The 24,531-nt window shown below is 47.6% G+C and overlaps 1 protein-coding gene across 8 annotated transcripts in view; it reads right to left on the bottom strand.

Annotated features, from left to right (window-relative positions):
• Window positions 1-9,777: 9,777 nt before the first annotated feature.
• Window positions 9,778-24,531, bottom strand: part of LOC121532272 (protein MTSS 2-like) — a 40,683-nt gene continuing 25,929 nt past the window's right edge. For 2 of the 8 annotated variants that reach the window (XM_045205006.1, XM_045205014.1), the window contains exons 4-15: window positions 16,368-16,452; window positions 16,176-16,267; window positions 16,000-16,074; window positions 15,575-15,583; window positions 14,712-14,869; window positions 14,137-14,244; window positions 13,554-13,784; window positions 13,138-13,212; window positions 12,879-13,034; window positions 12,264-12,449; window positions 11,785-11,953; window positions 9,778-11,431 (exon numbers count right to left, since the gene is read on the bottom strand). In XM_045205006.1, the coding sequence (XP_045060941.1) occupies window positions 10,461-11,431; window positions 11,785-11,953; window positions 12,264-12,449; window positions 12,879-13,034; window positions 13,138-13,212; window positions 13,554-13,784; window positions 14,137-14,244; window positions 14,712-14,869; window positions 15,575-15,583; window positions 16,000-16,074; window positions 16,176-16,267; window positions 16,368-16,452 (2,315 nt within the window). In that variant the 3' untranslated portion in view covers window positions 9,778-10,460. The remainder of the gene's footprint in view (window positions 11,432-11,784; window positions 11,954-12,263; window positions 12,450-12,878; window positions 13,035-13,137; window positions 13,213-13,553; window positions 13,785-14,136; window positions 14,245-14,711; window positions 14,870-15,574; window positions 15,584-15,999; window positions 16,075-16,175; window positions 16,268-16,367; window positions 16,453-24,531) is intronic. The other 6 variants (XM_045205007.1, XM_045205010.1, XM_045205011.1 and 3 more) reach the window with 6 other exon arrangements.

Raw genomic sequence — 24,531 nt, 5'->3', positions numbered from 1 at the left:
ATAGTTTGTTATGGTTCATTGTGCAGACTGATTGCTACGGCATGGACATGACAAGTCAATCAACTAATTAAACACTTATCTACTTTATGCCTCTGATTTCCCAATCAACGGAGCAAGAAAAAACTCTACATGCAATAAATGCCCATGTTTTGCAGCTTTAGAGCGACTACCCCTGAAAAGCAACTAATCCCTTTGACATGGCCTATGTGGCATTGATATGAGTCAGAAACATTTATTCTAATGTCAGAATTGACTACAAAGTGTAAATAGGATAATTTTGGTCATAAAGTGTCATCTAAAACGGAGTTTGGAACCTCAGTGCGACACAACCTGTAAATTAAGGTTGGGTTTGGATTATAATTATGTCAAGAAATCATGCCCCCTTTTGCCAAGCTCCACCTGCAAATTGCCCCTCCGCCCACTTCGCTTCCCTTCATTGAATGGGGCTCCGTTGTTTCATTGCCCCCAACACACGTTGGATCACGGGCCCTATACAGATTGACCATCCCTCCACAGCCAAAGTTCTATGGTTTGCATGCTCTGCCGAAGGACTCTAGTGTGCGGAATAGGTGCTTGGAGTTCGTTTATGCCCAAGTCTGTACCGGTAATGCTAGCTTGGTGTGTAAGTATATCCAGAGATACTGGAATATAATGACCTCTCTGGTATAATTTAGCGAACGACATTAGATAACGTTATGTAGGTAGCTTTTGATAAAGAGATGGCAGGCTAGATAATGTAGCTAGCTACCTCGTTACAACTTAGTTAGGTTGCAACTCATACAAGTTTATTGTATACATACTGCTGGTTATGTAACGTTATCATTTGATAATGGTAGCAAGGCAGGCTAGCTAGCTACAGGCTAGCTAATGTTAGCTAACTAGCTAGCTAACGTTAGCCTACAAGTCAGATTTGCAAGTTCGTAGCCCGTACAAGAGTATTCTGTATTGTCTAGGGCAAAACTAAATAATGGATGCAGCTATGGAGGTAGCTAACTCATGTCTAAATCTGACTAACACAGTGAACTAGGAGCAAACGGCATCACCCCGGCCTGAATCTAATCTAATCTGGAGCTACAGTCAGTCTACATCTGTAAAGCATAGAATTAGGGTTTCCAATAGTTACAGGCACAAAGTCAAAATTGTCAATATCGTAAAACATGTATGATACTTATTTATTTATTTTTTTACTTTATTTAAGGTTAGGGTTAGGCATAAGGTTAGCAGTGTGGTTAAGATTAGGGTTAGGTTTAGAATCATATTTTAAGAAGATAGATTGTAGAAATAGGCAGGCTTTATGACTTTGTGGTTGAGGTAACTAGAGACGACCTAGAATTAGCATGACCCGAGTTACTGCCCTGATGAAACAGACAGCTTCATTAACAATGGGAATGTGTGTTATGTGAAAAGTTGTATAAAAAAATACTGGGTTTGATATACTAGTAGGTTAATTACCCAGCCAAGAATCTACAAGTAGTAGTCATTTTAGATGTGAAGCGAATTGTCAAAAAGCTTTGTCCAAAATGCAATTTACCACTTCGCTGTCTATTGTATCACCCTGTCACAGTCAACACCACCTCATAAAATGAGGAAGTACATTTTTTTATGAGGATTACCTGCTGCAGTTGTTCGAGAGATGTCCAGTTTGCAGCAAACATGCAACATAGAGAAGACCAGCAAGGGGACCCTCAGCATCACACAGACATGCCCTCGCTGTGAGCATTCCTATGAATGGAACAGGGAGGACACTTGAATCAGGTTGGTGGCTTTGACCTGATCAAAGGTCAAAACAGTTTTGAGTTTTGTCCCAATTCACCTTCTTAACCTAGTCTGGTGGAACCAGCCTGATTGCTGCGTTGACCATTCTATTTCACTTCACATGATATTTGAAGTGAAATTGAAAGGTGAATGCCCATCAATGGGGCACTGGCAAAGACCTTACAACCTTACCTCTTGCCTGCTCACCAACGGTCGTCGATGGGGAGACCAGAATTAGGTAGGTTTAGACTGACCTGTTTTACATAGTATATGTTTGTTTGTCAGATATCACCTATCCTAACTGCCATGGTTAATAGAACAGTGACTGTATTTGTTCACAGATACATCTATGGAGCCAGCACTTGGAGACTTGCAAGATGATGTGATGGAGTCCTGACCAACAGACAGGCTTGATACTGACGTCTCTGAATGGAGAGAGACCTGGCACTCAACACATCCACCATGTGGGATATAAGGTCAAATCAAGTCAAATTGTATTGGTCACATACACGTGTTTAGCAGATGTTATAGCGGGTGTAGCGAAATGCTTGTGTTTCTAGCTCCAACAGTGCAGTAATATCTAACAATTTCCCCACATATACCCAATTCACACAAATCTAAGTAAGGAATGGAATTAAGAATACATACATATATGGACGAGCAATGACAGAGCGGCATGGACTTAGATACGGTAGAATATTATAGAATACAGTATATACATATGAGATGAGTAATGCAAGATATGTAAACATTATTAAAGTGACTAGTGTTCCATTTCTTAAAGTGGCCAGTGATTTCTATAGGCAGCAGCAGCCTCTAATGTGCTAGTGATGACTATTTAACAGTCTGATGGCCTTGAGATAGAAGCTTTTTTTAAGTCTCTCGCACAGCCGCGAGCTGCCCAGTGACACAAGCCTACCAGACGAGCTAAACCACTTCTATGCTCGCTTCGAGGCAAGCAACACTGAAGCATGCATGAGAGCACCAGCTGTTCCGGATGACTATGTGATCACGCTCTCCGTAGCCGATGTGAGTAAGACTTTTAAGCAGGTCAACATTCACAAGGCCGCAGGGCCAGACGGATTACCAGGACGTGTACTCCGAGCATGTGCTGACCAACTGGCAAGTGTCTTCACTGACATTTTCAACATGTCCCTGACTGAGTCTGTAATACCAACATGTTTCAAGCAGACCACCATAGTCCCCATGCCCAAGGACTCTAAGATAACCTGCCTAAATGACTACCGACCCGTAGCACTGACGTCTGTAGCCATGAAGTGCTTTGAAAGGCTGGTCATGGCTCACATCAACAGCATTATCCCAGAAACCCTAGACCCACTCCAATTTGCATACCGCCCCAACAGATCCACAGATGATGCAATCTCTATTGCACTCCACACTGCCCTTTCCCACCTGGACAAGAGGAACACCTACGTGAGAATGCTATTCATTGACTACAGCTCAGCATTCAACACCATAGTGCCCTCTAAGCTCATCACTAAGCTAAGGATCCTGGGACTAAACACCTCCCTCTGCAACTGGATCCTGGACTTCCTGACGGGCCGCCCCCAGGTGGTAAGGGTAGGTAACAACACATCTGCCACACTGATCCTCAACACGGGGGCCCCTCAGGGGTGCGTGCTCAGTCCCCCTCCTGTACTCTCTGTTCACCCATGACTGCATGGCCAGGCACGACTCCAACACCATCATTAAGTTTGCCGACGACACAACAGTGGTAGGCCTGATCACCGACAACGATGAGACAGCCTATAGGGGAGGAGGTCAGAGACCTGGCCGTGTGGTGCCAGGACAACAACCTCTCCCTCAACGTGACCAAGACAAAGGAGATGATTGTGGACTACAGGAAAAAAAAGAGGACTGAGCACGCCCCCATTCTCATCGACGGGGCTATAGTGGAACAGGTTGAGAGCTTCAAGTTCCTTGGTGTCCACATCACCAACGAACTATCATGGTCCAAACACACCAAGACAGTCGTGAAGAGGGCACGACAAAGCCTATTCCCCCTCAGGAGACTGAAAAGATTTGGCATGGGTCCTCAGATCCTCAAAAAATTCTACAGCTGCACCATCGAGAGCATCCTGACTGGTTGCATCACCGCCTGGTATGGCAACTGCTTGGCCTCCGACCGCAAGGCACTACAGAGGGTAGTGCGTACGGCCCAGTACATCACTGGGGCCAAGCTTCCTGCCATCCAGGACCTCTATACCAGGCGGTGTCAGAGGAAGGCCCTCAAAATTGTCAAAGACTCCAGCCACCCTAGTCATAGACTGTTCTCTCTGCTACCGCATGGCAAGCGGTACCGGAGTACCAAGTCTAGGTCCAAACAACTTCTCAACAGCTTCTATCCCCAAGCCATAAGACTGCTGAACAGCTAATCATGGCTACCCGGACTATTTGCACTGCCCCCCCACCCCATCCTTTTTACGCTGCTGCTACTCTGTTAATTATTTATGCATAGTCACTTTAACTCTACCCACATGTACATATTACCTCAACTACCTCAACTAGCCGGTGCCCCCGCACATTGACTCTGCACCGGTACCCCCCTGTATATATAGCCTCCCTACTGTCACTTTATTTTACTTCTGCTCTTTCTTTTCTCAACACTTTTTTTTGTTGTTGTTTTATTTTTACTTTTTTTGTTAAAAATAAATGCACTGTTGGTCAAGGGCTGTAAGTAAGCATTTCACTGTAATGTCTGCACCTGTTGTATTCGGCGCATGTGACCAATACAATTTGATTTGATTTGATGCACCTGTACTGACCTCGCCTTCTGGATGATAGCGGGGTAAACAGGCAGTGGCTCAGGTGGTTGATGTCCTTGATGATCTTTTTGTTCTTCCTGTGACATCGGGTGCTGTAGGTGTCCTGGAGGGCGGGTAGTTTGCCCCCGGTAATGTATTCGGCAGACCGCACCACCCTCTGGACAGCCCTGCAATTGAGCGCGGTGCAGTTGCCATACCAGGCGGTGATACAGCCCGACAGGATGCTCTCAATTGTGCATCTGTAAAAGTTTGTGAGGGTTTTAGGTGATTACTAATAATACAGTACAGCAGACATGTTCAGTATTTGCAACACCCTTTTCATTCCATGTGTCACTGACACATTTATTTGATTTATTTATGCCTCTCCCTGAACAGCAGGACGCCGATTATACAGTCAACCTTTCTATACTTTCTTGACAACGGTGACACCATTTATCGGAATGCAGCAGCCACTACTCTTAAACCTTTGGATGCCGTCTACCATAACGCCCTTCGCTTTATCACAGGTGATAGTTTTAATACTCATCACTGCATCCTGTATCAAAAGGTTGGCTGGTCCTCATTAAATTCCCGTATATATCACTTAATTACTCCCCTTTTGTTTACAAAGCTCTACTATGCAAGCTTCCGACTTACCTAACTTTGTTGTTTAAATATAAAACACGAGTTACCAAACCCGCTCACAGGGTCTCCTCAGGTCTCCACCGAACTAGGTAAATCCACTTTTAGTTTTAACGCTCCACATTTTTGGAATCACTTACAAAATGCATTACATTTGGATTCCCTGGTTCCACTAGGTCAGTTTAAAACTCTGATGAGGTGTGCAATTGTTTTGATTAATGGACTTTAATAATTTGTTTATGATGCCTGTGATGATTGTGATGTTCTAGTATAATGTACTTGTTATTGTATCTTGTTATTATATCTTGTATCTTGTAGTTTTATATTTTATTTTATGTTCTCAGGGCACCATTGAAAATGAGACCCTGTTCTCAATTGGGCTCCTCTGACTAAATAAAAGTAAATAAAAAATGAAAGAACTCTGCCTATAGTTGAAGTCTCGTTTTTTAACCACGCCAAAACTATAGTTTGTTAACAAGAAATTTGTGGAAAGTCGGTTAGGACATCTACTTTGTGCATGACACAAGTAATTTTTCCAACAATTGTTTACAGACAGATTATTTCACTTATAATTCACTGTATCACAATTCCAGTGGGGTCAGAAGTTTACATACACTAAGTTGACTGTGCCTTTAAACAGCTTGGAAAATTCCAGAAAATGATGTCATGGCTTTAGAAGCTTCTGATAGGCTAATTGACATAATTTGAGTCAATTGGAAGTGTACCTGTGGATGTATTTCAAGGCCTACATTCAAACTCAGTGCCTCTTTGCTTGACATCATGGGAAAATCAAGAAAAAAAAATTGTAGACCTCCACAAGTCTGGTTCATCCTTGGGAGCAATTTCCAAACGCCTGAAGGTACCACGTTCATCTGTACAAACAATAGTACGCAAGTATAAACACCATGGGACCACGCAGCCATCATACCGCTCAGGAAGGAGACGCGTTCTGTCTCCTAGAGATGAACGTACCTTGGTGCGAAAAGTGCAAATCAATCCCAGAACAACAGCAAAGGACCTTGTGAAGATGCTGGAGGAAACAGGTATAAAAGTATCTATATCCATAGTAAAACGAGTCCTATATCAACATAACCTGAAAGGCCGCTCAGCAAGGAAGAAGCCACTGCTCCAAAACTGCCATACAAAAGCCAGACTACGGTTTGCAACTGCACATGGGGACAAAGATCGTACTTTTTGGAGAAATGTCCTCTGCTCTGATGAAACAAAAATAGAACTGTTTGGCCATAATGACCATCGTTATGTTTGGAGGAAAAAGGGGGTTCCTTGCAAGCCGAAGAACATCATCCCAACCGTTAAGCACGGGGGTGGCAGAATCATGCTGTGGGGGTGCTTTGCTGCAGGAGGGACTGGTGCACTTCACAAAATAGATGGCATCATGAGGAAATAAAATTATGTGGATATATTGAAGCAACATCTCAAGACGTCAGGAAGTTAAAGCTTGGTTGCAAATGGGTCTTCCAAATGGACAATGACCCCAAGCATACTTCCAAAGTTGTGGCAAAATGGCTTAAGGACAACAAATTCAAGGTATTGGAGTGGCCATCACAAAGCCCTGTCCTCAATCCTATAGAAAATGTGTGGGCAGAACTGAAAAAGCGTGTGCGAGCAAGGAGGCCTACAAACCTGACTCAGTTACACCAGCTCTGTCAGGAGGAATGGGCCAAATTTCACTCAACTTATTGTGGGAAGCTTGTGGAAGGCTACCCGAAACGTTTGACCCAAGTTAAACACTTGAAAGGCAATGCTACCAAATACTAATTGAGTGTATGTAAACTTCTGACCCACTGGGAATGTGATGAAAGAAATAAAAGCTGAAATAAATCATTCTCTCTACTATTATTCTGACATTTCACATTCTTAAAATAAAGTGGTGATCCTAACTGACCTAAGACAGGGACTTTTTACTAGGATTAAATGTCAGGAATTGTGAAATACTGAGTTTAAATGTACTTGGCTAAGGTGTATGTAAACTTCCGACTTCAACTGTATTTCTACAGATGGAGATGACTGTAGATTATTTTGCCAGACGCCAGCCTTGTCGTTTGACGGGGAGAGCATAATTGGGTAGGTTTTATCTGACTTGTTCAAACTTCAACATACAGTGCCTTCGGAAAGTATTCAGACCCCTTGACTTTTTCCACATTTTGTTACGTTACAGCCTTATTATGAAATGGATTAAATCATTTTTTCCCCTCATCAATCTACACACAATACCCCATAATGACAAAGCGAAACAGGTTTTTAGAAATTTGTGCAAATGAAAAATAAATAAATAAATACCTTATTTACATAAGTATTCAGACACTTTGCTATGAGACTCGAAATTGAGCTCAGGTGCATCCTGTTTCCATTGATCATCCTTGAGATGTTTCTACAACTTGATTGGAGTCCACCTGTGGTAAATTCAATTGATTGGACATGATTTGGAAAGGCACACACCTGTCTTTATAAGGTCACACAGTTGACAGTGCGTGTCAGAGCAAAAACCAAGCCATGAGGTCGAAGGAATTGTCCGTAGAGCTCCGAGACAGGATTGTGTCGAGGCACAGATCTGGGGAAGGGTACCAAAAAATGTCTGCAGCATTGAAGGTCCCCAAGAACACAGTGGCCACCCGGCCAAACTGAGCAATCAGGGGAGAAGGGCCTTGGTCAGGGAGGTGACCAAGAACCCGATGGTCACTCTGACAGAGCTCTAGAGTTCCTCTGTGGAGATGGGAGAACCTTCCAGAAGGACAACAATCTCTGCAGCACTACTAATCAGGCCTTTATGGTAGAGTGGCCAGACGGAAGCCACTCCTCAGTAAAAGGCACATGACAGCCCGCTTGGAGTTTGCTAAAAGGCACCTAAAGACTCAGACCATGAGAAACAAGATTCTCTCCTCTGATGAAACCAAGATTGAACTCTTTGGCCTGAATGCCAAGCGTCACGTCTGGAGGAAACCTGGCACCATCCCTACGGTGAAGCATGGTGGTGGCAGCATCATGCTGTGGGGATGTTATTCAGCGGCAGGGACTGGGAGACTAGTCAGAATCGAGGCAAATATGAACGGAGCAAAGTACAGAGAGATCCTTGATGAAAACCTGTTCCAGAGCACTCAGGACCTCAGACTGGGGTGAAGGTTCACCTTCCAACAGGACAACAACCCTAAGCACACAGCCAAGACAACACAGGAATGTCCTTGAGTGGCCCAGTCAGAGCCCGGACTTGAACCCGATCTAACATCTCTGGAGAGACCTGAAAATAGCTTTGCAGCAACGCTCCCCATCCAACCTGACAGAGCTTGAGAGGATCTGCAGAGAAGAATGGGAGAAAGTCCCCAAATAAAGGTGTGCCAAGCTTGTAGCATCATACCCAAGAGGACTCGAGGCTGTAATCGCTGCCAAAGGTGCTTCAACAAAGTACTGAGTAAAGGGTCTTATGTAAATGTGGTATTTCAGTTTATTTATTTTTTAAATGTCTAAAAATGTCTAAAAACCTGTTTTTGCTTTGTCATTATGGGGTATTGTGTGTAGATTGATGGGGGGAAAAAACAATTTAATCAATTTTAGAATAAGGCTGTAACGTAACAAAATGTGGAAAAAGTCAAGGAGTCTGAATACTTTCCGAATGCACTGTAGTACCTGTTTGTGTGTGAGATATTACCTATCCTACCTCGCATTGGTAATAGAACAGTGACTATGTGTCTTCACTGATGTTTTCAACCTCTCCCTGACCCAGTCTGTAATACCTACATGTTTCAAGCAGACCACCATAGTCCCTGTGCCCAAGAACGCCAAGATAACCTGTCTAAATGACTATTGCCACGTAGCACTCATATCTGTAGCCATGAAATGCTTTTAAAGTCATGGCACGATATGTATTGATACTGTATGTAGGCTGTGTGCCATTTTTAAATGTATGCAGTTCTGTCATGTTTCACGTTTTGTGTGGACCCCAGGAAGACTACACTACATGACCAAGAGTATGTGGACACCTGCTCGGCGAACATCTCATTCCAAAATCATAGGCATTAATATGGAGTTGGTCCCCCCTTTGCTGCTATAACAGCCTTCACTCTTCTGGGAAGGCTTTCCACTAGATGTTGGAACATTGCTGTGGGGACTTGCTTCCATTCAGCCACAAGAGCATTAGTGAGGTCAGGGACTGATGTTGGGCAATTAGGCCTGGCTCGCAGGAAAAGGCCTTCCCCAAACTGTTGCCACAAAGTTATAAGCACAGAATCGCCTAGAATGTCATTGTATGCTGTAGCGTTAAGATTTCCCTTCACTGGAACTAAGGATAAGGATATTGCGATTCCATTGCATGCCTCAACAGTAGACAGGTTCTGGAAGGCTACCCCGAACCATGAAAAACCGCCCCAGACCATTATTCCTCCTCCAAAATGGCTCTTACACCACCATCATGATAACCATGTGCTCTTCTCGCACCCTTTGCTCCTTTATCTAAAACTACTACATAGCCTTATAACAATTCCATAAGAGAACTAGGCTTACTTAGATTTTCAATTAGCCTATAGGCTAAGGCATAAAATCTGTAAAACCTCAATTTTATGTGCATCATACAAAATAAAGGTCAACATTGTTCTGTAGAAAAGGTTGGTTTAATTGCAGAATATATTGATAGTACAGTACACCAATAAAAACACTGCCATATCGTGTCCTATTTTACATGACTTTTACATTTATCCGATATGTGACATACACAATTGGTTTTCAGCTTATTTTACAAACAGTAATATAAACATCAGCATAGTAAGACATAACATACAGACAGGCTCACGGAGCAACTTGACCCCATCACTTTCAGATGACAGATGGCTGTGATATGCCACGTTCACGAGCTAGTCGGAACTAGGAAACTCTTAAATGTACGACTTATTATTGGTTGAACGTGCCACGTGTATAACTACAACCAATTAGCAAGTCGGGAATTTCTGAAAGGCTAAATTGATCCTAGATCAGCACACCTACTCTGAGACACTTTGTGAATAAGGGAAGGTGTCTGGGCTGACGCATCAGGAGACAGAGGAAATAGACAACCAAAGCCACTAAGCCCACAGACAACATAGGAAATAGGAATACGACATACAAATATATGATATTTCTCCATTGGCCACCCATGGCCATTCATAAAATCTTTACACATTGACACTCGTTTTCCCTTTCATTTCATACAGTGTTTTCCTGTATAGGCTGAGTGTTCATTCATTTCACTACTAGAGGTTGAGCTTATTATAAGTAAGGGTACCACAGTTCTGGGGTCAGTCCCAGGAGATACTACCGCAGTATCCTGGAGGCTGCGGCAGTATCCTGCAGTATCCTGGAGGCTGCGGCAGTATCATGCAGTATCCTGGAGGCTGCGGCAGTATCCTGCAGTATCCTGGGGGCTGATCTGTCGTTGGAGACCGCCTTGCGGAGCCTCACACCCCTCCTTATGGACACCAGCATATCCACTCCCTCCTGGGGCTCGGGGGGTAGGTGTTGTGGGTGTTGAGGTACAGAGTTGGTCCCGACTGGGTCCGCTGGCAGAAGGTCCAGAGGGGGGAAGGGGAACTGACCCTCGCCCAGGGCGTGGGCGCTGGCCGCCAGCTCTCCTATCTTCTCCACCAGGCTGTGGCGGTTGGCGGCCAGCTGGGAGTCTTCCTCTGGGCTGAGGCCAGCCATACTAGGGGGCTGCTGGGCATAGACGCTCCGGTCCAGCCCCCCTTCGGAGCCCCAGGCGCTGGTGTCAGGCAGGCTCAGCCGCTTGGGGGAGGACTTCATGTACTCCAGGGCACTGGGTGGAGTCTCATCCCCATTCAGGTACTCTTCGCTGCCCATGCACTGTTGGGTGGGGCTAGTGGAGTAGCCAGGGGAGTAGCCAGGGGAGTAGCCTGGAGAGTCTGGCACAGTGGGGGTCTTGACTGGAACGATGGGGGGGCGGATGGGGATGGGGCCCGAGGTGGAAGGGGTGCGTCTCACCCCCATTTTGGAGGAGGGGGTTCGGCGGATGGTGGCTGTTCCAGAGGTGATGGCTCCGTGCCCCCCGTCACGACCTCCATCACCCCCTGCAGTCGCTCCATGCGTACCCCCAGGAGGGCTCACTCCGGCTGGCAGCCCGGCGGTGCTGGCAGGCCTTTTGGTTTGGATCATGCGGCGGTAGTTCTGTGCGATGTTGCTGTGGCGGGGGATGGTGGAGGACTTGTCAAAGTCGGCCTCCCTGCTGGTGCCAGCATCCCCGTTCAGAGAGTAGCAATCATAGTCAGACCCTGAACAATGGAGAAAGACAATGTAGTCTGGTCAAGGGATGGCGTCCTATACCAAATGAGAGCGGGTTTTTCTAAGGGGATGGATTATATTTGTTTCTGATCTAATAATGTGTGATCATTTGGATAAGGATAAATACATCTTATTTACTATGATACAGTATTTACCTTGAGGAAAAATGTGTATACTAGAGTGTACATTACTTTGAGAGTGTATGTTGCTTTGAGAAGGTATATTATCTAGGTACTGTATGTAAGATATTTTATCTCAATGAGAATAACCTGCATAAATAAAAGTAAAAAATATATATACTGTGCTGTAGGGTACTGTTAAAGGTATACGTGTAGAGTGTTACCCTGTGAGGGGATGGTGTCCTCTGAGCAGGATGGTGTGTTGGTCTGGGTGCTGTAGCCACTGGAGTACTGCAGAGATTCCCTGCTATTTTTCTGATGCTCCACACTGAGACCCCGGATCAGCACCATGGCTAGTGTACTGGCTGCTGGGGACATGGTCTCACCGCCGTGCTGCACACACACACACACACACAGAGACGCAGGCATACACACACACACACACACACACACACACACACACACACACAGAGACGCAGGCATACACACACACACACACACATCCACAGAGAGAGACGCAGGCACACAGAGACGCACACGCTCACACACACACACACGCATGCGCAGGCAGAGAGGTAGAAGAGAGTGAGAGAAAGAGAGAAGAGACTCATATTACCATACAGTAGTGACAAACATTAAAATCCATATTTCAACAATGAATGCTGTTGGTTGAGTGCTGTATCCACTGTGTGCTCATCATTACCTTGGCTGTGGCTATAGCAGCTTGGGCCAGAATGGACCTATGAGTGTCTGGGGTGTGTGGATGCATCCCAGAGAACCCTTTAGGACTGGAAGGAACCGCCTGCTCTCTCATCCTTTCCAATGACTCTCTCCTTCGCTGCAGCGTGGTAGCCAATAAGGGCTCGTAGGTACTCGTTTTGGACCAATCCTGTGGCGATATTATTGAGGCAATGAGGAAATGAACTAAACAATGTACCCTTGGATAGGACATGTCTATCAATCAGCCGTTCAGGAGTCTTTTTCCTTGTGGTACAATGGAAGCAGTATGGGGGTCCATGAAGTCTTGCCAACTCATGTCAATGACCATAGGATTTGGCAAGACAACACAAATAGATCTGAGACCAGGCTAAAATGCTGAGGCTTAAGCATGAAAATGTTTTTACAATGAGTTTTAGCAAATCTTTGGCATGAGAGATTTGAAAGCTGAGTTTGACAACAGAATGGATAGAGAGATCATAAAGTTACTATGCATCATGAATTATGCAAATTAGTTGTTAAAACCAAGGGAAAAGCAATTAGGCAAATAAAATATTAAAAAGAGACAACTCAAAAGGAAAAACGGCAAATGAAAACAAACCTTCCAGCTAGGAACCTTTGATGTGGGTGAGGGGGTTTTGGCTCCGGGAGAGCGGTTAAATGTGGGGGACCCAGGAAGTATGCCAGAGAGAGGCCTGATGGAGCCAGTGCAAGAGAGAGTGGAGCGGAAGGTACCGAAGGATGAGCATGAGCCAAACTGCGGAATGGACAAACATGTCTGAGTCAGCGTGTTTATCGCATACCTTAGGAAGATCCCTGGGGGCCACAATACGTGTGTGTGTATGTGAGTGTGTACTAACCGCGGTGGGAGAGTTGCACCCGCTGAGAGACTGGCAGGTTTCTGATGCCTCAGAAGAGGCTGAGCTGGTGGTCTTTTGGAGATGGAAGGAGTGAGATAAGAGGACACTTCTATGACAAACTAACACAGTAGATTTCTCTTTTGCTATGGAACACTGCATCAGTTTCTCTCCCTGATGTGCATTCTATTTACAGAGTAATTCTAACAACCGTTGGCCAAGTATAATGGGGAAAAAACTCTAGCATCATCTTACAGGCTTGATTGTATAAGCAATAACAAATACCATCCAAAAAGAGGATTGTCTTCATCATGGGTCTGACTAGTCTTAAGTGTTACCATACTCCCAAGTCTTGTTAATCACGAACGTGGCGGAGAACCTGGAGTGGAGTCTAGGGTCTGACTCAGAGGTGTGCCTACCTGGCTGGTGATGTCAGAGGGCATGGGTGAGGGGGGCTTGGAATGGGTGTTGGCATCCTGAGAGATAAACCCTGAGTCGTGGGAGGAAACACTGCTTAGGCGGTGGGCACCGGAACCGGGCATCTGGAGGATACTGCACATACTGCTCTTCCTGGAAGTAGCACTGCTGGGTGAGGAGGGAGGGGTCTGGTAGGACCAACTGTAGTCTGAACCCTTCAGGTCCCCGATCACCTGAGGAGAGGAGGGAGAAGCATAGCACAACACACAGTTAGCAAAAGCAATACATAAACTCAGTGCAGTATTCAGACCTGAGATCTATTCACTAAACTCAGACTTTCGTGTAAATCAGTCATTGGTGTCAATGTAAATCAGAGTTAAATCTGGATCTGAAGTCTGAATACCGCATTACCTATTTGACCACAAGTTGATTGAATTACTCTAGGGTTTCTGTGTGTATGTGTGTTAATTGCCGCTGGTTACCTGTCTTTGCTACTCGTTGAGCATGTGTGCTTGCATGATGAGTACATGTGTATGGACAGGAGTGTGTTTTGTGTTCAGGTATATTGGAGAGTACTGTACATACCTGCTCACTAGCCGGGGGCAGTTTGTGCGGGTCTTCAGTCAGCACTGTAAGGTCATCAACAATGGCCTGCAGGTGAGTGATCTCTCCCAGCATGCCTATCTCTCCATTCTAAGGATCAACAACAACACCTTCTACTCAGCAACACAAATTCAAAGACACAACAGCATGTGCATTACGACTAACTGAAATAACTGAAATAGATTAGCTGAAATAACTGTGACGAACTTAAATAACTTTAACATGAAAGCTGAAACACATCCCTTTATGTTCTATCCAGATGACGCCCACTAAACAACCCTACCGTGGACTGTAGGATGCAGTTACACCTGACACTGATCTATAGTACGTCAAGTTTTCCATATAATGGTTAAGGTTAGGATGTGGGGAAGGTAAGCAGATTCTAAATCTGTGCCTAAAAACAAGGCAACTTCTCCCCAGAGCCCACCCCACTCTGGTATCTCAGCAGCCCTCCTCTCTCATCACCATACCCTGATCTACAGTCAGGCAAGATTTTTCCACATACTGGTTAAGGTTCAGATATGGGGAGGGTAATCTGATCCTAGATCTGTGCTCACCACCACAGGCTGCAGCAGGTTGATGAAGGAACAGTAGCGCCCCCTCTCCTCCAGGAGGGCCCGGCGCACCGCCTGCTTCTCTGTCTCCCCCATCAGCAGGTAGAGGTCACTGACGTCCTGCATGGCACTGTCCAGCTGGGGACGCAGGTTCCCCCGGCCTGGGGAAGGGAAGGGGGTAGGGGGGTAAAGAGAGAAGAGGAGATAGAGGAGGGAAGATGAGAAGAGGTAGAAGAGAGAACGGGTCAGGGGATAGCGGAGGGAGGGGTCAATAGTGAGAGAAGGGGGAACAGGGTGCCGATGAGGGGCATTGGGTAAGATGGATAGAGGATGAGGATGAAATGAGAAGGGAGGGGGAAAAGAAAGACTGGTGATTAGAACACTCTGCTAAGTTTGGGCCTGCCGGTGTGCCATAGGCCAGACCGCCATTGAAGAACAACACTACAGTGAAATGAAACAATGTGTCAGTGAGAATAGGATGAAACTACAGCACATATGAGACCATGTGAGTCCTAAATGAGATGAGCAACAACCACTTGATATGGATGGAGGTCCTGAAATGAAAATGGTTAACAAGCACAGGAAAACACAACACTGTGATGAAATATTCAGCTGTCATGTATGAAACATGGTGACATGATGACTAAGAGGGGTATGAAGAGGAGTTGGGATGATAACAGTGATGGAGGAATATTAGGAGACACCAGTATCAGACAGACACAACACTATTGGTAAGATGGTCACACACAATGACGTGATGATGCAGGACACACACACATTCACACACACACTGGACAATAACTATAGCATTATCATGAAATGCCTCATGCAATGCATATAAGAATGTGACAGCACAGCACACATACCTAGAAGCTCTACAGCAGGGGAATAGGCCAGTGAGGGGGCAGAGGAGTAGACAGATAGGTAGCATGGGTGGAAAGAGGGAAGAGGGGAAGGAGGGGGGGGGAAAGAAAGCATAGACAGAAAGCCCAATATTAGAGTTATCACTGTCAGCGTTATAAGTATGGAGATAGATAAAAGCGGGACTTGCTGTTGTACACATAAACCTTATATTTTTTGACCCCTCAAAAACTCTCCAAACCTTTTGAATTACACATTTCTGAATTACCCCTCATTGGAAACACATGACAATGCATTTCACATTCAGGGCACTAGGTGGTGCAATCTCCCAGTTAGGTGATGGTAACTAGCAGTACTACCAACATCCTCTATCTAAAGCCTGGAAGAAGAGGCCAATCAGATCATGTTACAGGGTGCGGTTAGATGTTACCTTTCCTGGCTTTCTTCTGGAGCTTCATGGTGTCTGAGGACTTCCTCTTTATCTCCTGACGAGACCGCTTGTATTCTGAGGAAGAAAGAGGGAAAATTCACTCTGGAGTTATGACACATTTGTCACAAAGTGCTTAAGCTTTGACCCCATAATGGCGGGGTTGTTCTGTCACTCACCTTTGGCGTGGTCTTTGTCCAGCAGGTATGCTGTCTTCTTCCATTCCTCTATCCTGTCCTGGAGGGGAGTGACTAGGCCTTCCATAAGAGCACTGGGGAGGACAGGAAAGAAGAGGGAGACTTGTAGCACCATTAGCAATGCACAGAGATGTAGGGAGAGGAATCAGGCAAGGTTGAACGTGGACCACTTACTTGGTGAAGTAGCGTAGTTTAGTCTCTATGCTGCGGTGTCTCATGCACATCCTGGTCAGAGCTGAACCTATGTCCCTGGTGGCACCTGGAGAGAGGAGAGAGATTGGTTCTATAAGTGTGGGTTTACAGAACCACTGGGGGGCGGAATTGCATATTACAACAAGGGACCCCAGTCAGCTCAGCTATTGCAGTTATTTTCTCCAACCAAAATCTTCAAGGAAAATGTCAAAAGTAATCAATCCAACACAACATCTATAGGCTGCAGTGCATTCATCCTCAACATAATCTTGCATCTACTACCCTGGTCGGACACCAACTACACCAATGCAATTAAATTGCATTCAGTGATTAAGCCACGCCATCCCACAACCCAGTAAATAACAGCTCGTCTGAGTTGCTATACTACTTTTCCTCTCTTGTCAAGTGTAATTAAAATGGGGTGTTAAGCTCTAAAGCCCAGGCTGGCCCCAAGCTGCAGGCTCCACCGGCTGCAGGCTCCACCGGCTGCAGGATCCACCGGCTGCAGGCTCCACCGGCTGCAGGCTCCACCGCCTGCAGGCTGCATCCTGGGTTCATTCTCAGGGTACTGCAGTAACATCTGACAGTATTGATCCTGCTTTAATCCACTGGGCCACAGAGGGCTGATGGTCAGGTCTCACATCACCACACACACACGCAGGTAGGCAGGCAGGCACACAATACACATATGCATGAACGCACACACGCATACACACACACAAATACACAATCACACACCGAAACAACATCAGCCAGACGAGGACGACCTCCGATGAAGTTTGTGATGTGTGTATGTGCGGGCATGTGTGTGAGTCTGTGTGTGTAGACAGGTGAAGTGATTTACATACCCCCCCTCTTCCCAACTTCTCAGCCCTCTATCCTGAAGGAAAAAGGAGGGAACCCTGTAAGGGGATATCCCTCTATTCTTCCCCAGCCTGCTCTGCCTTTCCTGTTCTCTCTGTGTTTCCGAAACACCATTCTTACAGGGGAGCGAGGAGAGACTGGCTTGAACCTGTCTGTCCATGAGAAAGGATCAACCTACCAGCCCTGGGCCTGCACACAGTTAAACCCTTTTAAAACTACTGTGCCAACCTGAACTGTGCTGGCTCCAGCAACAATGGTGGATGTGTAGCCAGACCAGAGCATTACAGTTCGGCTCAGTTCAGTAGTGTGAAAAGGGTATTAGAGGTAAAAGAAAGGGTACAACTGCTAAAATAACTGGGTCAAATCAAACATTCTCTGACTGAGGAATAATGAAGATGGATGAATACAATGAAGAGTAATCTATTCCATTTGTATACCCAGAGACTATACTAATTCCTTGCTGAAACAAACTCATCATAAGACAAAGCACGATTCACAACACATTTCCTTCACTATTGGCTTCAGTGCTCCTAGGAATACATGAAAAGCCTTCCACCTCACAGAACTCTATCTCCCAGAGGCGTCAGGGGTTTCCAGCCAGATGCTGGATGGCTTTGGGGGATCGATGGATAGATCCACTGACAACCATGTGTGGATAGGATGATGTGTGGTGGGAGTTTATTTGTGTTGTCATATAGCTATTTCCTTTCCAGGTGACTGAAGGGGGTACAGGTGAGAGGTCAGAGGTTAGCCAGCTGAATCTCACACACTGGGACAACAGAGGAAGTGATATAGGGAACAGGGGCCATGTGAGGCCCTTACAAACGCCCATCTGTCTTTCTCTCTCCTGAAAGAGGTTCTGATTTGTAACATAACTGCCCTTTGCCTGTGTATTTGCATTCACCAATATCGCCAATTTTAGTGAAACTATGGATTGGACACTCACCTCCCCATTCTGTCTTGTCTCTTTACAACACTTCAAATCAATGTGATTATGCCTGTATCACACAAACATATATACAATCATCTATAATCACACACTATTTATTCTTAGTTTGGCTCATTGGAGAATGATTTGGGTCACGGGAGGATAGTCAACTTCTCATTTGGGACTTCAGCTGAAAAGGTTTAAGAACCCCTGACATTGAGAAAATGCACAAGTTTAAGCATAAACTTGCATACATTTATAGTATTGCATATGGAAATGCACACACACAAAGGGACACACACAGGGATACACACACGGGACACACACACAGGGATACACACACAGGGACACACACACAGGGATACACACACAGGGACACACACACAGGGACACACACACACAGGGACACACACACAGGGACACACACAGGGACACACACAGGGACACACACACAGACACACACACACAGACACACACACACAGGGACACACACACAGGGACACACACACAGGGACACACACAGGGACACACACACAGGGACACACACACAGGGACACACACACAGGGATACACACACAGGGACACACACACAGGGACACACACACAGGGACACACACACAGGGACACACACACAGGGACACACACACAGGGACACACACACACAGGGACACACACACAGGGACACACACACAGGGACACACACACACAGGGACACACACACAGGGACACACACACAGGGACACACACACAGGGACACACACACAGGGACACACACACACAGGGACACACACACAGGGACACACACACACAGGGACACACACACACAGGGACACACACACAGGGACACACACACAGGGACACACACACAGGGACACACACACACAGGGACACACACACAGGGACACACACACACAGGGACACACACACACAGGGACACACACACAGGGACACACACACAGGGACACACACACAGGGACACACACACAGGGACACACACACAGGGATACACACACAGGGACACACACACAGGGACACACACACAGGGACACACACACAGGGACACACACACAGGGACACACACACAGGGACACACACACACAGGGACACACACACAGGGACACACACACAGGGACACACACACACAGGGACACACACACACAGGGACACACACACAGGGACACACACACAGGGACACACACACACAGGGACACACACACAGGGACACACACACACAGGGACACACACACACAGGGACACACACACAGGGACACACACACAGGGACACACACACAGGGCACACACACACAGGGACACACACACAGGGACACACACACACAGGGACACACACACAGGGACACACACACAGGGACACACACACAGGGACACACACACAGGGACACACACACAGGGACACACACAGGGACACACACACAGGGACACACACACAGGGACACACACACAGGGACACACACACAGGGACACACACACAGGGACACACACACAGGGACACACACAGGGACACACACACAGGGACACACACACAGGGACACACACACAGGGACACACACACAGGGACACACACACAGGGACACACACACAGGGACACACACAGGGACACACACACAGGGACACACACACAGGGACACACACACAGGGACACACACACAGGGACACACACACAGGGAACACACACAGGGACACACACACAGGGACACACACACAGGGACACACACACAGGGACACACACACAGGGACACACACACAGGGACACACACACAGGGACACACACACAGGGACACACACACAGGGACACACACACAGGGACACACACAGGGACACACACACAGGGACACACACACAGGGACACACACACAGGGCACACACACAGGGACACACACACAGGGACACACACAGGGACACACACACAGGGACACACACACAGGGACACACACACAGGGACACACACACAGGGACACACACACAGGGACACACACACAGGGACACACACACACAGGGACACACACACAGGGCACACACACAGGGACACACACAGGGACACACACACAGGGACACACACACAGGGACACACACACAGGGACACACACACAGGGACACACACACAGGGACACACACACAGGGACACACACACAGGGACACACACACAGGGACACACACACAGGGACACACACACAGGGACACACACACAGGGACACACACACAGGGACACACACACAGGGACACACACACAGGGACACACACAGGGACACACACACAGGGACACACACACAGGGACACACACACAGGGACACACACACAGGGACACACACAGGGACACACACAGGGACACACACACAGGGACACACACAGGGACACACACACAGGGACACACACACAGGGACACACACAGGGACACACACACAGGGACACACACACAGGGACACACACACAGGGACACACACACAGGGACACACACACAGGGACACACACAGGGACACACACACAGGGACACACACACAGGGACACACACACAGGGACACACACACAGGGACACACACAGGGACACACACACAGGGAACACACACAGGGACACACACACAGGGACACACACACAGGGACACACACACAGGGACACACACACAGGGACACACACACAGGGACACACACACAGGGCACACACACAGGGACACACACACAGGGACACACACAGGGACACACACACAGGGACACACACACAGGGACACACACACAGGGACACACACAGGGACACACACAGGGGACACACACACAGGGACACACACACAGGGACACACACACAGGGACACACACACAGGGACACACACACAGGGACACACACAGGGACACACACAGGGACACACACACAGGGACACACACACAGGGACACACACACAGGGACACACACACAGGGACACACACACAGGGACACACACACAGGGACACACACACAGGGACACACACACAGGGACACACACACAGGGACACACACACAGGGACACACACAGGGACACACACACAGGGACACACACACAGGGACACACACACAGGGACACACACACAGGGACACACACACAGGGACACACACAGGGACACACACACAGGGACACACACACAGGGACACACACACAGGGACACACACACAGGGACACACACACAGGGACACACACACAGGGACACACACACAGGGACACACACACAGGGACACACACACAGGGACACACACACAGGGACACACACACAGGGACACACACACAGGGACACACACACAGGGCACACACACAGGGACACACACACAGGGACACACACAGGGACACACACACAGGGACACACACACAGGGACACACACACAGGGACACACACAGGGACACACACACAGGGACACACACACAGGGACACACACACAGGGACACACACACAGGGACACACACACAGGGACACACACACAGGGACACACACACAGGGACACACACAGGGACACACACACAGGGACACACACACAGGGACACACACAGGGACACACACACAGGGACACACACAGGGACACACACACAGGGACACACACAGGGACACACACACAGGGACACACACACAGGGACACACACACAGGGACACACACACACAGGGACACACACACACAGGGACACACACACAGGGACACACACAGGGACACACACAGGGACACACACAGGGACACACACAGGGACACACACAGGGACACACACAGGGACACACACAGGGACACACACACAGGGACACACACACAGGGACACACACACAGGGACACACACACAGGGACACACACACAGGGACCCACACAGGGACACACACACAGGGACACACACAGGGACACACACACAGGGACACACACACAGGGACACACACACAGGGACACACACACAGGGACACACACAGGGACACACACACAGGGACACACACACAGGGACACACACACAGGGACACACACAGGGACACACACACAGACACACACACAGGGACACACACACAGGGACACACACACAGGGACACACACACAGGGACACACACACAGGGACACACACAGGGACACACACACAGGGACACACACACAGGGACACACACACACAGGGACACACACACACAGGGACACACACACACAGGGACACACACACACAGGGACACACACACACAGGGACACACACACACAGGGACACACACAGGGACACACACACAGGGACACACACACAGGGACACACACACACAGGGACACACACACACAGGGACACACACACACAGGGACACACACACACAGGGACACACACACACAGGGACACACACACACAGGGACACACACAGGGACACACACACACAGGGACACACACACTCTTTCTCTGTGTTCCTCTTTCCACAAAGTCTTTCCACTACAGGAGGCCTCCACAGCTGCAGAGGGTGAGTTGGCAGGAGGAGGAAAGAAGAGGAGGAGGAGGAGGAGGAGGAGGAGGAGGAGGAGGAGGAGGAGGATGGAGGAGGAGGATGGAGGAGGAGGATGGAGGGAGGGAGGAAGGAGGGGAGTAATATATAATATAACAAACCTTCCCAATGTCACTGTCAGCCACACACACACACACTACCCCCATCCCCTCTCTACCCCCCATTCCCATCCACACCTGCCAGCTTCCCCTTCCCTCCCAGAAGGGATCAGCTGACAGTTACATCCTGGAGGGGTCCTGTCCAGCAGGCTTCCTGCATACTGGAGACCTGGCCTCTGGCCCTGAGCGGACATGCTCTACGTTCCACACCCTGGAGTCCCACAGCCACCAAGCTAGCCCACACCACAGGCCTGGCTGGAGCAGACACTGGGATAGCCTCAAACACTCCACTCACTACAGCCTGTCTAAAGAGGAGCCACCCAGTACACCGCACATCGAAGGGTATTGCCCTTCTGCATGTCCTCAACACAGATAAAGTGAGAAATAACCATTACGCAACCCAGCTGTGTATAATAAAATGTAAGAAATAACAGCTGCCATCTTAAATAGCAGTCACATCTCAGAGGTGGATTAATGTATAGGCACATACTGACACAGGTAGCTACATAGCTGTATACTGTATATTGTTCAGCAGACCAGGCTCATAGACTGGTGAGTGGCTCCAGACCCAGACCTCTGGTCCTGATTATCCCCAGTGATCCTAAGGGGAGGAGGAGCACTACTTTAACAGGCTGGCTTTATAGGACTAGAGCCAGGGGCCTCCCTCACTGATGTCTTCAACATGGTGTGTGTGTGTCAAATAAAATAAAATGTTATTGGTTGTGTACACATATTTTGTAGATGTTATTGCGGGTGTAATGAAATGCTTATGTTCCTAGCTCCAACAGTGCAGTAATATCTATCAATACAAAGCAATACACGCAAATCCTAAAAATATAGAAATATTAGAACGAGCAATGTCGGAGTCCGGAATATAAATATATATCTATATGATGGTATGTATAGACATTATTGACAGTATATGAATAGAAAAGGTGTGTCCAGCAGAAATTATATAGGATGAGCCTTGACTAGAATACAGTATATACATATGAAGTGGATAAAACAGTATGTAAACATTATTAAAGTGACCAGTGTTCAGTGACTATGAACTTAGGGCAGCAGTCTCTAAGGTGCAGGGTTGAGTACCGGGGTGGTAGCTGGCTGGTAACATTGACTAAAGTCCAGGGCAGGGAACTGGGTGGAGGCTGGCTAGTGGTGACTATTTAACAGTCTGATGGCCTGGAGATAGAAGCTGTTTTTCAGTCTCTCGGGTCTCAGCTTTGATGCACCTGTACTGTCTCCACCTTCTAGATGGCAAACAGGCCGTGGCTCGGGTGGCTGAGGTCCTTGATGATCTTCTTGGCCTTCCTGTGACACCGGGTGCTGTAGATGTCCTTGAGGGCAGGCAGTGTGCCCCCGGTGATGCGTTGGGCAGACCGCACCGCCCTCTGGAGAGCCCTGTGGTTGCGGATGGTGCAGTTGCCGTACCAGGCGGTGATACAGCCCGACAGGATGGTCTCAATGGTGAATCTTATCCAGCTAGTTGGCTATGGAAATATCTTAGTGCTAAAGATAAGTTTCTCCCAGCACAAACTCCAAAGGATTACGTTGTTACACCTCACGTTGGCATCTTTGCCATGCAGTGACCGCTGACGCTGATCAGTCTGATCTGAATGCAAGCTCTTCCCTTTACCCACTCTCACCCCTTTTTAGGAGGTTCAGAGAGCAAGCTGGCAGAGACACAGCGGAGTCCATTGAATAGATTAAAGAAGAGGGGGATGAAGAGGAGGAGAAGATAAAAGAGACGATAGACTGAGGAGGGGCTGACGAG

The sequence above is a fragment of the Coregonus clupeaformis genome, chromosome 19 (assembly GCF_020615455.1).
Source record: "Coregonus clupeaformis isolate EN_2021a chromosome 19, ASM2061545v1, whole genome shotgun sequence".
Classification (NCBI taxonomy): Eukaryota; Metazoa; Chordata; class Actinopteri; order Salmoniformes; family Salmonidae; genus Coregonus; species Coregonus clupeaformis.
The sequence above is the reverse complement of the archived record's forward strand: the minus strand, read 5'-3'. Positions and strand labels throughout refer to the sequence as shown.